The sequence below is a fragment of the Oryza brachyantha genome, chromosome 2 (assembly GCF_000231095.2).
Source record: "Oryza brachyantha chromosome 2, ObraRS2, whole genome shotgun sequence".
In the NCBI taxonomy this organism is placed as follows: domain Eukaryota; kingdom Viridiplantae; phylum Streptophyta; class Magnoliopsida; order Poales; family Poaceae; genus Oryza; species Oryza brachyantha.
In genome coordinates, this window is record NC_023164.2 from 17,023,056 (window position 1) to 17,038,745 (window position 15,690).

Here is a 15,690-nt window from a genome sequence, read left to right on the forward strand (position 1 = left end):
ACAGAGTACTCGAGATCACTCGGGGAGCACTCAGGGAGCGTCCGGGAAGCACTCGGATAACGTCGAGCATACTGTGTGAAGATACGTCTGATGATCAATAATCTACACGGATGATTTGCGCGGCTATGTACGACTCCGGGGGCTGCTGTGGAATGCATGTACTAGGGGTATCCGTAGACTACATGTATACATACAGTCGTAGGAGTACCGAATAGGAGGGAGATTATATCTGTATGGTATCAACCGGAGTTTGGTTACGACTAGATTGCATGCCGCCTATACCGGATCCGAGTTGTAACCAAATTAGGATAGATCTTAGTCTCATTAGATTAGGACTTTATCTGTAAGCCTTATCTCCTAATATATAAGGGGATAGGGGCATCCCTCATGGGGGAGGCCAGACATACGACATATTTAGATCGGCTATCTTCTAGTTGATCTGCCCACAATCCAATACAATCGCCAAGTAGAAGTAGGATATTATCTCGCTAGTCGAGAGCCCGAACCTGGGTAACCTGTGTCTTCGTCTTAACCATCGATCTTTACGCCTCACTAGCCACCCCATATATATTGCCGACATCTAAATCGTCGACACTATCTCTGGATTTTCTTGGGTGACACCATTAACTTTTAAATTTATGTTTGATTATCCATCTTATTCTAAAAATAATTGTTAATAATTTTATTGCAATTTACTTTCATTGTATGATATTTTAAGATCATTTATAATTTTATATATTTATAAATAAAATAAATAAATAAATGATCAAATATAGATTCAAAAGTCTACGGTATTGAACAAATACTTTATATGATATCTAGTTCACATTATAATATATTTTAGCCCTCACTACATTCATATATTACAAATGAATCTAGACGCACATATAAATATATTAGTTAATATATTTGTAAAAAATTAAATAAAATGAATGTTCGATTCAAAAGTCTACAATGTCAGAATGAATACTTTATATGACATCTAGTTCACATTATAATATATTTAGCCCTCACTAGATTGATATATTGTAAATAAATTTGGACAAACATATAAATATATTAATTAATGTATGAATGCAGGTATGACTAAAGTATCTTATAATCTGGAATAAGGAGAGTTTAGCTATTTTTTATTAACTAAATATAAAAGATTTCCAAAGTTTTGTGATAACCTTAAATTTAGGAGATCGACGCTGCCAGCGTCGGAAAAATAATTAGGACACCACAGGTCCAAGAACTCAAGACCACCACCAGGGTAACTGCTCCAACGACCATACTCCTTGTATAGTTGTATTTATTAGTGGTAAAACAGTGAGTAGAGTACAGTAGTAGACACACTAATAAATCACTGCTTGGCCCCGTTCGGCATGAGGCAGGGATAGATAAAGTTATCTGACAGTAATACTATATTAATATATGATTAATTAATTATTAATTATTAAAAAATATAAAATAGATTAATATGATTTTTTAAAACAACTTTTCTATAGAATTTTTTTTTAAAAAAATACACTATTTAACAGTTTGGAAAGCGTATGTATGGAAAACGAGATGGTAACATAACTTACTTGGGCTCCCGATCACGGCCCTAGTATGTATCATCCGTCCAAAACAAACTAATTAGAAATTTTTAGGTCTTTGAGCCCGAAAATAAAGTATTTTTGAAACAGAATACCCACCCACGACACGACCCTTCGCCATAGCTTGTGCAGTTGTGCTTGGAAAATAAACCCAAACTCCAAAATACAGAACATAAAAAGACAGAACAACCAAAAAGAAGCTCTGGCCCACGCCACGCTCCAATCCTCTCGGCCCCGCGCCTCCACCCCCGGCCACCCCACCCCACCACACCACACCTCCTGCGGCTGCAAGCTCCAACCACGCCCACGCTTCCACCTCCACCACTCCACCACGTCTCGCCTCGCCTCCGTCCATTCCTTCCTCCCTCCCTCCCTCCCTCCTTCCACCTCCACCTCCACGGCCATCACCAGGCGGATCGTCCCTCACGTGGATCCTCTTCGCCTGGGTGGGGGCCGTCGATCTAGCAGGTGCGTCCCTCCCCCACCTCCGCCTCCGCCTCCCCCTCCCTGCCGAAGCCTGGCCTAGCTTCTCCGCGGGAGGGATTCGTGCGGTCGCTGAACCGAGCCGCGGCCTGGATGCCGAGGCCCGTCCCGTGTGGGCACCTTCGGTTTGCCGGGCGGGCTCGGATCTGCATTTCGCGTGGGAGGGTATGGATTGGATCGTCGTGCGGGATCGCAGCGATCTGCGCGTGGGGGTGGCACGTTTTGTTTAGTGTTTGTTCCTTTGTTTAGTTGAAATCTGGATGAACGGAACCACGAATTCCATGTATTGATGCTGTTGAGGAAACTCAATCTGATCTGAGACTGATCATACTGAGATGTGGTCATCGCATCGCTGCTAAGGATTATGAATTTTTGTGAATGCTTCGGGAATTAATGCTTAGTGGACGGCTCTTTCAGCTAGTGGGCTTACGTGTGGGTGACTAGTCGCATCCATTTTGGTTCACTTGTGCTAAACAATTAATCACAGGGAATTTAGTCCTTTTATTTTGTAATTTATGTGTTGTTTGCTAGTATTTTCTTAATACTGTTACTGAGGGATCCAATTCAGGAAGGCTAAAAGTAAAATTTCGGCCATCGGCTCATTCCATTACATGGCTTATCACTTCCTGAATTTTACCTTTATCAGAAGTAGTTCCTTAACTGTTAGGTGTGCCATGTGCCCATGTGAAGTTGCCATGTTAAATCTTCAGATGAGTGATATCCTGAACAGTACTTGTGTTAGAACCTAGGTGATGGAACTGGATCACATTGTTTAAGTGGCTACTATTTCTTTTGATCTTCTAGTGTAGGTGATATACTTTTACTTGCTGCATATTGCAGCTTCAAAGTTCTTTCTTTGATCTGCACCGATATTCATAAGAGTGCAGTAAAAAATATAAACAGTGGGTTTTCCATTTATATTCGTAGGATCACACTGAAAACAATGTGGAGGTTCAATCCCTTTGGGGGGAAAGTACAAAACGGATTGGAAGGTCGCACCATTGATGTTGGTAATGTTAAGATTACAGTGCGCAATGCTATTGCACAAGGAGGCTTCTCTTGTGTATATCTGGCATGCGACACATTGCATCCATCAAAGCAGTATGCAATGAAGCACATCATCTGCAACGACTCAGAATTGCTTGACCTTGTCATGAAGGAGATCCAGGTGATGAACCTTCTGAAAGGGCATCCTAATGTGGTTACACTGGTCGCTCATGATGTTTTTGATATGGGCCGCACAAAGGAGGCACTACTTGTTATGGAGTTCTGTGAGAAATCCTTGGTTAGTGCAATGGAGAGCAGAGGTAATGGCTATTATGAGGAGAAGAAGGCACTTTTGATTTTCAGAGATGTATGCAACGCAGTATTTGCTATGCATGGCCAGTCACCACCAATTGCACATAGGTATGTTGAAAGAATTTAAAACTATCAAATATAAGTTCTCCATTGCTGTTAGAATGTTATATGATGTTTATGTGCTTTTATCAAGTATCTCAAGGTAGGTTTGTATAGTAGTTATGCTGTTTTATATTTGATTAGGTTACTTGGGTTCAATAAGCAATTACTGATATCTTAGCGAACTGTGTGCATACTGCATTTATGTTCTGCTGTGAAGTGCGAAATGCCTGTATGGATGTACCTTGTAGCTTGGCTATTTTCACAATGCTGCATAATATGCATACAGATACTTAGGGTTATTCCAGATCAGGTGTAAATGAGGGACCTGGTCTGAAGTTATAGCAAAAGCTTCATCGCTATCACTTCAGACATCTTGATATCTTACATTCTGCCTCTTTTCTCATTCTTTAGGGATCTGAAAGCTGAAAATGTTCTTCTTGGATTAGATGGTGCATGGAAATTATGTGATTTTGGAAGCACGTCAACAAACCATAAATGCTTTGATAAGCCAGAAGAGATGGGGATTGAGGAAGATATCATCCGGAAGCATACAACACCAGCATATAGGGCCCCTGAGGTAATGAAACAGTTGCCCATGGCAGTAGTTTATAGTTTTGAAACCTTATAAGCCTCAATGATCCCATGGATGCATTTTATTTATTTTTTCCAGATGTGGGATCTTTACAGAAGAGAAGTTATTAGCGAGAAGGTCGATATCTGGGTAAAGTGTTTAAAACTTTTAATCTTAAGTAATTAGTGGCACAGCATGTGCTACTATATGCTATATCTATATCCACTTCAATTATTATGTCCAGGCACATCTACTTAGTATTTTTAGATCCATCTTTGTGGATCGCACTATTCTTAAGTTTTAAAGTTTGTATATTTATCTTGCACTGCTTTACTCTCAAAGTCTCAAACTAATTTGTTTACAACATTTTTCAATTGAAAATTGGCAGGCCTTGGGGTGCCTTCTGTATAGAATATGCTACTTCAAATCTGCATTTGATGGAGAATCCAAGTTGCAGATACTTAATGGCAATTATCGCATTCCAGAGCAACCCAAGTATAGTACCGCTGTCACAAAGCTGATCAAAGATATGCTGGAAGCCTCTCCAAATGACAGACCTGATATCACGCAGGCAAGAGCTTTGATTGATTGGCCATTCATCTCCATGATGCTAGGTTAGTCATAGAATGCTGCATGTAGCCTTAGGAATCACACATCGTACTCTTTCTATGGCTGATGTTAGAATGTGTACATTTGGCAGGTCTGGTTTTGTGTAAATGAACTACTGCCTCTCGAGTTACAGAAAAGCCTACCCGATGGAGCTTCATCATCCATTTCCATGTGTTTGCAAGATGAAGGTGTGCTGAAAGAAATGCTATTTGTCATATGATACACTTCATTTCTTAATCTTGACATGCTTATACTTGTTTCCGTTGATTAAAGATGCTTCATTGCCCTTCTCGATACATTCAGTTGTACTGCACAACCCACAATAGACCTGATGCTGTATGCAGTTGCTATCTAAATAAACCCTCATATTAGTATTATTTCCAGATCAGGATTGCCACCCCTATTGTTATCTTGACATTTTGGAGCCATTCTGGTTCTTATATTTAGCACCAATATAAATCTGGAGGCTTTCTCAATTAATTTGTAGAGTATGGCTCATGATTTTGCATGTCCAATAACTTCACTTAATCTGAGAGAATTTGGGAGATAGAAAAGAGAATGTTTCCATGCTCAATGTCTTATCATGATATAATTGTTCTGTGAAATGGAAAGTAGGACGATGGGACTAAGAAATTTTGGCTCTTAAGAAATATGTTTTGGATAAAGCAGGAAACTGCACGTATTACCATTCAGATTCTCCATTTGGCCTCCATTCTTGAGTTCCTGTTTCTAGATAATCTTAAGATCACCTTTTACAGGATAAGTTTGATCAATGTCCATATAAATGTTTACAAACTCTATAGAGAACTACTATATAGTTTACAGTAGTTCTGTTTTATCTGGAATCAACAGGAGTAAATTTTATATAGTGGTCGCTATCCTATAATTATATTGGTTATTCTATAATCCTCTTTTATGTGGCCTGTGACTGGTGGTAGGTACAATGTTTGTGTTAGATAGTGTAACCCACTAACCCCATGCCAAACAAGCATATTCTGTTCTGTCCTATGCATTGGTATATCCCTTTCCCTACAAGGGGGCTTTTGGCCTCCCTTCATGATTTATTTGATGTCATGATTGTGGCACATTTGCCACTGATTTATTTTCTATAGGATAAGCAACATTTATGTAATGACCTATGATATTCTTGTACTCAACCTTTTTTGCCATTTACTGTTCTAGTCCAACTGTTAATTCTAAATATTATTTTATTATCGTCAATTCAGTTTGATATTTCTTTTTTGCATAATTGGAGCCTCATCCTTTTTTTTTTGGTTTGTCTAGGTGCTTATAAAAGAACACATGTGATGCCTAGAAGGAACCCACCTCCAAGAGAACAATCCAGTAGTTCATTATCTCATGGCAGCTCAAAGGCAGGAGATGGACCTCTAGGTGCATTTTGGGCAACACAGCATGCACATGGTTCTGAAGTTACAGATAATAGGAACCCTTTGTTTGATGAGGAACCAATAAAACCATCACCTTCATCAAAGCATAACCAAAGCAGGGGAGATGTAAGCATCAGTGCCCCTGGAGTTAGGCATGGTTCTGGCCAGGCTGTTCGTGGTACACCGAGTAACTCTGCATCCAACAATGGGCTTGCAAGTGGGGCCAACACAAATTTGTTCATGGAATCACAAAGTTCTTTGAAAACTAAACCATCACAACCAAAATTTGAGAAAGATCCCTTCAACAGCTTCATCGCTGATTTTGAAGCAAACAATCTCCATTCTGGGACCAATGCTGCTGGTAAGGAATCTGAGCTTGAAGCAGAAGTGTCTAATCTGAAGGAGCAGCTGAAGAAAACATCATTAGAGAAGGCCGAGATGACAGCCAAGTATGAAAAGTTGACTGCAATCTGCCGCTCCCAGCGCCAGGAGATTCAAGAGCTGAAGCGCACTCTTGCTGAGACTACACCGCCTCCATCAAACAAAGTCAGCTCAAGAATACCAGAATCTGGATCTCTGGTTCGTGCTTTGTCTGTATATCTGTTTCAACATACTTGCCTATTTGTTAATTCTGTTAGCATCTTACATGAGACTTACAATCGTGTGCAGCGGAAGGAGAAGATTGAAGGAACGGTGTGGGAGCTTGAGCAAGGAATGCTCGCGAACAACTCATCATTACCTAGCTCTGAAGCCAAAACATGGCAGGCATTCCCTGAGCCCAAATCTCAGCCTGCTCAGGTCAGACCAAAGGTTGATCATACTGCCAATGGAGGGCAAAACCTGGGTAGGAACACAAACTCAAGACAACCACCAGAAGGTTGGGGTTTTGGGCCAGATAGTTTCAGGACATCGGGGACCGCTGCCGCCCAGATCAACAGAGCCACTGCTCAGGGGAGCTCTTCCCACAGATTCAGCTCAGGAGCAGCGAAGAAAGTGGAGCAGCCATCGGGGTGGGCCGGATTCTAACTTCTCGTGGCCATATGGCAATCGTCTATTCTGATTCTCAATTACAAACTGGCAGGATATCCTGGTGCCTGTCGTTCTTGCCTGGCGTAGCGGTGTCAAGATTGGTTTATTTTCAACATGTTTATAGTTGGTTAGGCCGACCTAGACACTCCTGTTCTGCGGTCGTTTGTTACAATACCTAGTCAATAAATACATCTTATGATCTAATTACAACGTCAGTATGTATTTATGTGCGGATTATGAAAACAAGTGATGACAGATCGCCCTGGCACCGTGGCACGAGAGTATGACAATCGAACGCTTAATGTTTTACCTACTGTAATCACAACGCAGATTGAAGAGCAAACAATGCCTAACAGTACGTAACCGCCAATTACATTTTCATATTTCAGTGGAGGAAACGACAACAGCAGCTCTGGCACTCCCATGAGCACTTTTGCACACCACACTTTAGTTCTTAACTTGTGCCATTCCTGCACTAGATGATATCATTGCCAATTAATAACTTTACCCAAAGAAGAGAAGCAGCCACCGAGGGAGAATTGGGTGTTGCGTTGCCGTGAGGCCGAAGCTGCAGATCGGTTGTTTGTTTACAACAAATCCCATATTTTTTTCCTGAGCGGAAAAAAGAGGACAGAGGCCCATGCAACATGGGCTTTCCAAGTCCACGGAGCCGATACGGCGACCACTCCAGGACTCCTCCACAAGAGCTATTCGCTAGATTAGTACCATACCGCTTATCGACCAAGACGAAGACCAGCTTAAATATGCATCTCACATGCACATCAGCGGCCGGGCAAGGTCGCGCGCGCCTGTAACTCCAGCTTCGGAGGGCTAAAGAGTTGGTGGCTGGGGTTTGTGGGCTCGAGCCCATGGCGCGCGCAAAATCGCCAGGTCGTGTTCCGTCGAACAGCTCATTCCTCAGCCGGACGCCGTGCCGGCGTGCCCTGGAAGGGAGTGTGCCAGGCCGCCGCCCATCAGTTTAAAAGCTGCTTTGGCGGAAAGCCGGTTGGGGGGGTAATGCTCGCTCTCTCGCTCGTCCCGACGTCTCTGTGGTGTGTGCCAGGGCCGGTCTACGAAAGCGAGGCCCATAATAAGAGAGAGAATGGGTGCAGCCCCCCTGAAAGAGGGGGGGGGGGGGGTCGCGTTGCCGTTAAGTTTTAGGCCGCGACCTGTGTGTAGAGCAGAGGAGGAGGCCCTCCGTGCCAGCAGCTGGGGTTGTTGGGACCCAAACAAAAAGAGGTCTCTGGGTTGTTGAGAGATGATGTGTTTACGGAGCAGGGACTTGGCGTTTGGCCCAGGTTGGTCGGGCCTGTAAAAAAAGGCTGGCGGGTTAAAATTGGGCTTGTGGCCCAGAGCCCGATAGGTGTGCAGCCTGGGTTAAACACGGAGCCGGGTTACTTTGACCCCGGGGCTTTCATGGCATTAGGGAGCGCAAGAAAGTCTCCCAATGCATTTGGCGTCTGAGCTCTGCGGAGCCAACTTCGTGGTGCATGGGTTCGCCCACTTTAAACCCCACTGCCAACTCTTTTTTATAAGTTATAAGTACATTATCTATTTTTTTAAGTGAAATGCACTAGTCCCTAAATTTGTTAGACATGTCATTTAGGTCTCTGAACTCTTAAAATATATTTTTGGGTCTTCAAACTTGTCTAGGGTGTCATATAGGTCCAAACGGGTTCCGACCCGCTCCATCCACTGACGTGACATGCCACGGTGGCGCCTACGAGAAAGGAGAGAGAAGAAGTCTCCCAATGCATTTGGCGCCTGAGCTCTGCGGAGCCACCTTCGTGGTGCATGGGTTCGCCCACTTAAACCCCACTACCAACTCTTTTTTATAAGTACCTTCATCTATTTTTTTGGAGTGAAATGCACCAGCAGCCCCTAAACTTGTGTGCACGTGTCATTTAGGTCTCTGAACTCTCAAAATGTATTTTTAGATCCCCGAACTTGTCTAGAGTGTCATATAGGTCCAAACGGGCTCCGACCTGCTCCATCCGCTGACGTGGCATGCCATGGTAGCGTCTACGAGAAAGGAGAGAAAAGAATTTTATAAGTACCTTCATCTATTTTTTGAGTGAAGTGTATCAGCGGTCCCTAAACTTATGTGCATATGTCATGTAGGTCTCTAAACTCTCAAAATGTATTTTTGGGTCCCCGAACTTGTCTAGGGTGTCATATAGGTCCAAACGGGCTCTGACCCACTCCATCCGCTGACTTGCCATGCCACGGTAGCGCCTACTAGGGTGCCAAAAATGCATTTCGAGAGTTCAGAGACCTAGATGACACATGCACACAAGTTTAGGGACTGCTGGTGCACTTCACTCTATTTTTTTTACCAACTCTTTTTATAAGTACCTTTATCTATTTTTTCCCTTAGGTTATGTTCTTTATCATTTCTCTTATATAATTTTAAATTTTATCTTATGATGCGTTCTACTCATCGCTTGATATGACACAAAACGAGATAGCTCATCAGCACATAATTAGTTAACTATTAGCTAACAAAATCTAAAAACCAAATTGATGTTACTTTCACAACTTTTTTACAAGGAAAAAGTCTATTTTACTACTCTCATGTATGGCGTAGGATCAAATAACCCCTACTCTTTCATTTGATCTATTTAACCCCCTAGGCTCTTAAATACATATCACTATTCACCTTTCCAACATAATACAAACCGCTTTAGTGATGTGACGCGCGATATGATTTGACAGTTTGGATTCTGACATGGTGTCTTCTACGAGCAGCAGGCTAGGGCACATGTAGAAGAGCCATAGTGTTCAGAATGCATGATGATGGCACTGTGGCAATAGGATCAAGGAAGCATACATGCATATAACCCATGTGTCACATCAACAAAGCATTTGTATTAGGGCAATTTTTTCATCATTGAGGAGGTACCATTAGATACAACTATTTTCTATGTAAAATAATTTAGTACTTTTTTGGTATCTTAGATATTAGGCGGTATCAAATTTTATATTAAAAACAACGGTACCTCATGGTACCTTCTCAAGGATAGAAAAAATACTCTTTGTATTAAGATTGGAAAGGTGGATAGTGATTTAGATTTAAGACCCTAGGAAGTTAAGTACACCAAATTAAAGATTAGGGGAGTTATTTGATCCTACGCCATACTTGCGGGTAGTAAAATGGACCTTTTCCGTTCTATAACGTTTTTTTACAGAAAATACAAAATTTGGCGATTTAATTTTATCACATGTGCACAAATCAAAGTTATAAGTTTTGTTTTGTGATGTCCGTATGGACCATAGAGTGTATTATGGGGTTGAAGTACCTATGGTTAGAACTATTTTAGGCCAATGAACAGTATTCAACAAATACATATCAACATATTAAAGAATAGAATATCATTAACAAATCTAGTAAGCTAGTATTCGGTATTAAGAAGGTCTAGTAAGAATACAAACAATACACAATAATATCATTTCCAATAAATCATTTCCGTAGTTTATTGTAAACTTTAAATTTATATGTTAAATGAAATCTATGCATGTTTATTATTATTAATTTGTCACAATCTTTTACCACATCTTAAGTTGTGGCCATCTCGGCCAACTTCAGTGAAGATTTACTAATAGAATTTCTCATTGAATAAGTTGTATCTCTTCGTTATTACTGGGATGACGTTGTTAAAACTAAGGATCAAGTTTTGTCCATTATTAAAAAAATATCCCCATAGAAAAGAAACTTTTGTAGTTCTCCTTTTGTAGTTCTCCCTGACAAGGTGCTCAAAGCCGGATAATCATGTATGCACCACAACACAATGGCACGAAGATTGAACTTTTTTGCACTAAATGCATCATAAGTATTAACGCCTTCCCATAGTTCAAGCAACTCTTCTATAAGAGGCTCCAAGAATAAATCAAAATCTTTCCCTGGAGACGTTGGACCTGGGATGAGTAATGACATCATGCAGTTGGATGTGTCAATGCATTCCCATGATGGCAGACTCAAAGGCATAACAAGCACAGGCCACATACTATACGCATTGCTCACTTTTCCAAATGGATCGAAGCCATCTGTAGCTATAGCAAGCCTTAAATTCCTTGCATCTTCTGCAAAAGTTGGATACTTCCTGTCAAAGTCCTTCCAAGCCTCCCCATCTGCTGGATGGCTCATTTCATTGTCCACCGGCTTTCGTTTGATTTTGTGCCATTGGGTGCCCTCGGCTGTTTGTTTTGATGCAAAGATCCTCTTCAACCTAGGTATAAGAGGAAAATGCCTCAAAACCTTACAAGGAACCTTCTTGCCGCCAACTCCACCTTCCCATCTAGACTCATTGCATATTGGACAGAAATCTATATTAGCATACTCTTTCCGAAACAAAATGCAATTATTCTTGCATACATGGATTGAGTTATATCCAAGGCCCAATTCACGAAGATATTTCTTTGCCTCATCATATGACTTTCGTAATTGGCATTGAGGGAATGCTAAGGACAACAACTTCAATAGAGCGGTAAAAGCCATATTGCTAATTCGATAATATGACTTGATATGGAGTAGCATTACAAGAAAGGAAAATCTTGAATGATTCGATCCTGGGCAAAGTGAGTGCTTCGCATCTTCAAGAACTCTAGCAAAATTTGTTGGTTGACCATCTTCCTCTGCCGCTGTGTATAATTCTCCTATCATCTCAGGCTCCCCGTGATCATCCTCGGATTCAAACCCACCCACATCCTCATCATAATGGTAGGTAGTCTCATGCAGTTGTTCTATAGACTCGACAACTTCTGTATCAATTGATTCTTCATGATAAATCCACCGAGTGTATGTTGCTGACATACCAAAAATATGTATATGGTCATGTACTTCTTGTTGAGGCAGTGAAGTATGATTAAGACATCTACGACATGGGCATGGTACATGAATGTGTTCATCAAATCTTTGACCAATAAATTCCATGAATTGTTTAACTCCCTCCATATACGCAGGTGTGAATTGTCTCCCACGTACCCATGTTCTATCCATCTATGGCAAAAAAGAATCAATTGATTGGTCCAAACAGACAAAGAATCGAACATGTGGTGTGCATAACAAAACAGAGTGCAAATCATTCTACTGACCTCAGTGGTTTAATCTGCTAGATCACGAATTCAGTGGGAATTTCTATTGCAGATGTCTCGAGGAACAGAGGCTAGGTTGGCGACATGCGAACAGGAGGCACGGAAGCATCTGACCTGCCCATCGGATGCCTTGCCGCGCCACCACCGGCCGATCACTCCCTTGTAGCCGATCCCCCTGCCCCGCTGTCGCCGCCACCAAGCGCCGCCTCCGATGGCCGATCCTTCCCGTGCAGCACCCCTGCCCCGTCGCCACCTTCTGGATGCCCTATCGGCACCTACCAGCCACACGCCGTCCACGCAGCAGCCACTCACGGTTTTTGGTTCGGCTTTTTGTATGATAGCTACAGGTAGCTACTACTTCTAAATTAACATCTAGAACACTAAATTCGTAGTAGCGCAGCGGTGGAGTGCTTGAAGCAAATGCCCAGGTGCAACGGTTCGATCCCCACCTCCTCCCCTTTTTTGTCAAGTATTATTGGCTTCCTTAATGGGCTATGGCATCAATGGGCTTCCTAAATGGGCTATGGCATAGCAGGCCCAATAAATATATAGATAGAAATATAAATTGCTTTCTCAAATGGACCGGTCAATAAATTTGGGCTGCAAAACATCCAATAAACACACGTGGTCAACATAATGCATTTGTTGACCCAACAAAATCACCTAGGCCTAACAAATACAATGTCACACGTGTCTTACATGTGGGACCCATAAACAAATGTTTGGTTTGGACCGGATCCACGTCAGATTGCATTATATTGCAACGTGGACATGTGTCTTAGCTGTGACAAAAACTTTTCTTGTTCTTTGACGAAATTTTAACTTTCGTCATAGATGATGGCATCGAACCATCGTCACGTATGATCTATGATGAAACAAAAAATTCCGTCATACATATTATTCATTCAATGACAAAAATTTACAACGTCATAAGGAAAACGTCATAGATGAGCCATTTTCCACTAGTGTGAATGATATCTTACTATGTGAAAATATAACTTTAAAATGAAATAAGAATGGTCCACATATGTGGGCCACCTGTAGCTATATTGCTAAAGCAACTTTCATGGACACTCTATATGTTCAAGCAGATAGGATCCATATACGCATAATAGCCACTGAACTTTTCGGCCTAAGCCTCCGACGACAGGCCTCCGCTTCGCTCCGTCGAAGTGGCCTTTATGGAAGCATAAAAGAATTTGGATCATAACTCAATAGATCCCGGAGGAGCATGATACATCCGACAAGGAGCACATGATACAACTATCTTCACCTTTATATGTTTCCCTTCAGGGATAAACATGTATGAGGTATAAAACCGACTTCTCGCTTCCCACATAAACAAGAAATAGAGCGCTATGAAATTTCTGATGGTGTAGAATCGGTATGCACTCAGACCATATGAAATCTACGCATTAATATTGAAATATGATGTAAAAAAACAAATAGACAAGAAAAATCACAAAACAAAGAAGAATAGACACAATAAAATAGTATACATAAATGACTTCCACAACAAATGAACGTTAAAAAAATAGTGATATTAGCTGCAGTATTCAAAGTTACATACCACAGAGTTTTTAGATTATGGCATACTCAGCTTCACCCAAAAAGTCTAATAGAAAGCTTTGATTGAACACTTCCTCACTAAACTCTTTTCCTGCATCATTTAATCCATAATCATGGTCATCCCATGTTTCAATAACCTGCAAACTTTAGCAGATGATAGTGACAGTGTTTCAGACCCGTAAAGTTTTAAAATGCTGAATAAGAAGTGATAGTAATTTCTTAAAAAAAACGGTAGGAATGCCATAGATTTATCCGTGAGTTTGGCTGATTCAGAAGCTCTCCCAAACATAACATATGGATGCGTTCTAAGATAAAGATGAAGATTTTTTTTAGTTTTTGTTATAGCTATTTAATGGTATAAAATAATAGAATTAATTACAACGAAGTTGAAATATATTTAAAATAGTGAGATGATAAACTTATATATAGATTTTTTTTACAAAAGAATTGCACCATTTAGCAGTTGAAAAAACATATGGATAAAAGTCAAGAAAAAAAATCTACGAACAATATATAGAGAAGAAAATAGTCATAGTATTAGAGCAACGATACGAGCAAGCAAGCACTCTTTTGTGTGTCATAATGTAGTTCGTCCTCATTTGGAGATTAGGGTCCTTTCTAGCATGGAAATGATTCCTCTACTGGCAAAAACTCAGTCCAGAATAGTTTCCTCACAATGCTATACATCATCTGCAAGCAGGTCGCCGGCTCAAGTTATTGAAGTTTACTCATAAAACTATTCAGTTATCTCTTCTGCCCAGCACATAGCAAGCCTGTTATGTGGTCTATAAGACAACATGCAAAGCATTCGTGCCTGTGTGCACCGGTACTATGTGAGCTACAGCAACTAGCATACTTCAGTTTCGATTCATGCGCGTATAACAAATTCACAATCTGTCGTCCGTGTGCGAGAAAAATTATACAGGCAGATGTAAAATTCTCGAGCCCTGTCAACTTAGCATAGTCGATTAAGATGACGCACAAAATTTGATCGCTCAACTTAACAAACCATCCAATTAAACGACGACGCAGTGCGCAGCAGCATGCAGCAGCGTCGAAAGAGCAGGCACAGCCGCATAAGCTCTTGAGCCCGACACTATGCTTCAGCATGCATTTCAATGGCAATATACAGGGCAAGATTGTTGCGAGGTCTATACGACTAAACGAGTAGCTGCAGCAGCTACCATTGCTTCAATCGATTCATGCGGGTATCACAAATTCCGGAGCCCCGTCAACTTAGAATTAACAGGCGTTAAGATGCCGCGCAAAATCTAATCCATCTATTCAATTGAAAAATGAAACCCAAAATCGATCTCCAGTACGTGCAGCAGCCACACCACGCTTGATCGACGCAGTAGACATTCTACGCTTCGGAATAGAAGAAGCAGGCAAGCAGAGCCGCCGCCGCCGCGCTGGTGGATCCGCCCCGCTGCCATCTCATCTGCGTGTGCAGAGAGAGTGGTGAGAGCAGTGTTTAGTCCCACATCGGCTCCCAGCGCGGAATGCGCGCCCGATAAAGCCGCGGCCATCCCCGGCTGCACCGCCAAGCCTGGTAGCGCGGGCCTGTAACTCCAGCTTCATTGGAGGGCAGAGAGTTGGCGAGTGACACTGGCACACACACATACATGGCCTTGCGGGAGGGCTGGGGTTGGGGGAATCCTGGCTGAGGTCTCTTGTGTTGCGCCCCTGGGTCGGGTGAGCTTCTGAGCCCCGGTGGTCAGAAGAAAGAAGAGAGTTCTCGCCACCGGCGGGGGCCCCCCTCTTCTTCTTCTGGACCTAGTCACGCCGCTGGTTGTCGGTTTGTCCACGGGTACAGGTCGTCGCAGCCCCATGCGGCGTGTTGGGCATCCTCGACACCGTGGCGCCGCCATGTGGCGGGGGCAGGGGGGGTTGCGTACGGTGATCACGTGGACTTGCGTTGACCTGAGAAGGACCCTATCCCTCCTTTCCGGGTTTCTCTCCCTCTTGT

The 15,690-nt window shown here is 42.1% G+C and overlaps 1 protein-coding gene across 1 annotated transcript; it reads left to right on the forward strand.

Moving 5' to 3' along the window:
- The first annotated feature begins 1,947 nt into the window (after window positions 1–1,947).
- On the forward strand, window positions 1,948–7,283 carry LOC102712695 (probable serine/threonine-protein kinase DDB_G0276461). The gene is made up of 8 exons (XM_006647376.3): window positions 1,948–2,048; window positions 2,991–3,470; window positions 3,876–4,041; window positions 4,135–4,185; window positions 4,424–4,606; window positions 4,736–4,832; window positions 5,929–6,611; window positions 6,702–7,283. The coding sequence occupies exons 2-8, from the start codon at window positions 3,007–3,009 to the stop codon at window positions 7,056–7,058; spliced, it is 2,001 nt and encodes a 666-aa protein (XP_006647439.1). The 5' UTR covers window positions 1,948–2,048; window positions 2,991–3,006; the 3' UTR covers window positions 7,059–7,283.
- The last annotated feature ends 8,407 nt before the right edge of the window (window positions 7,284–15,690 follow it).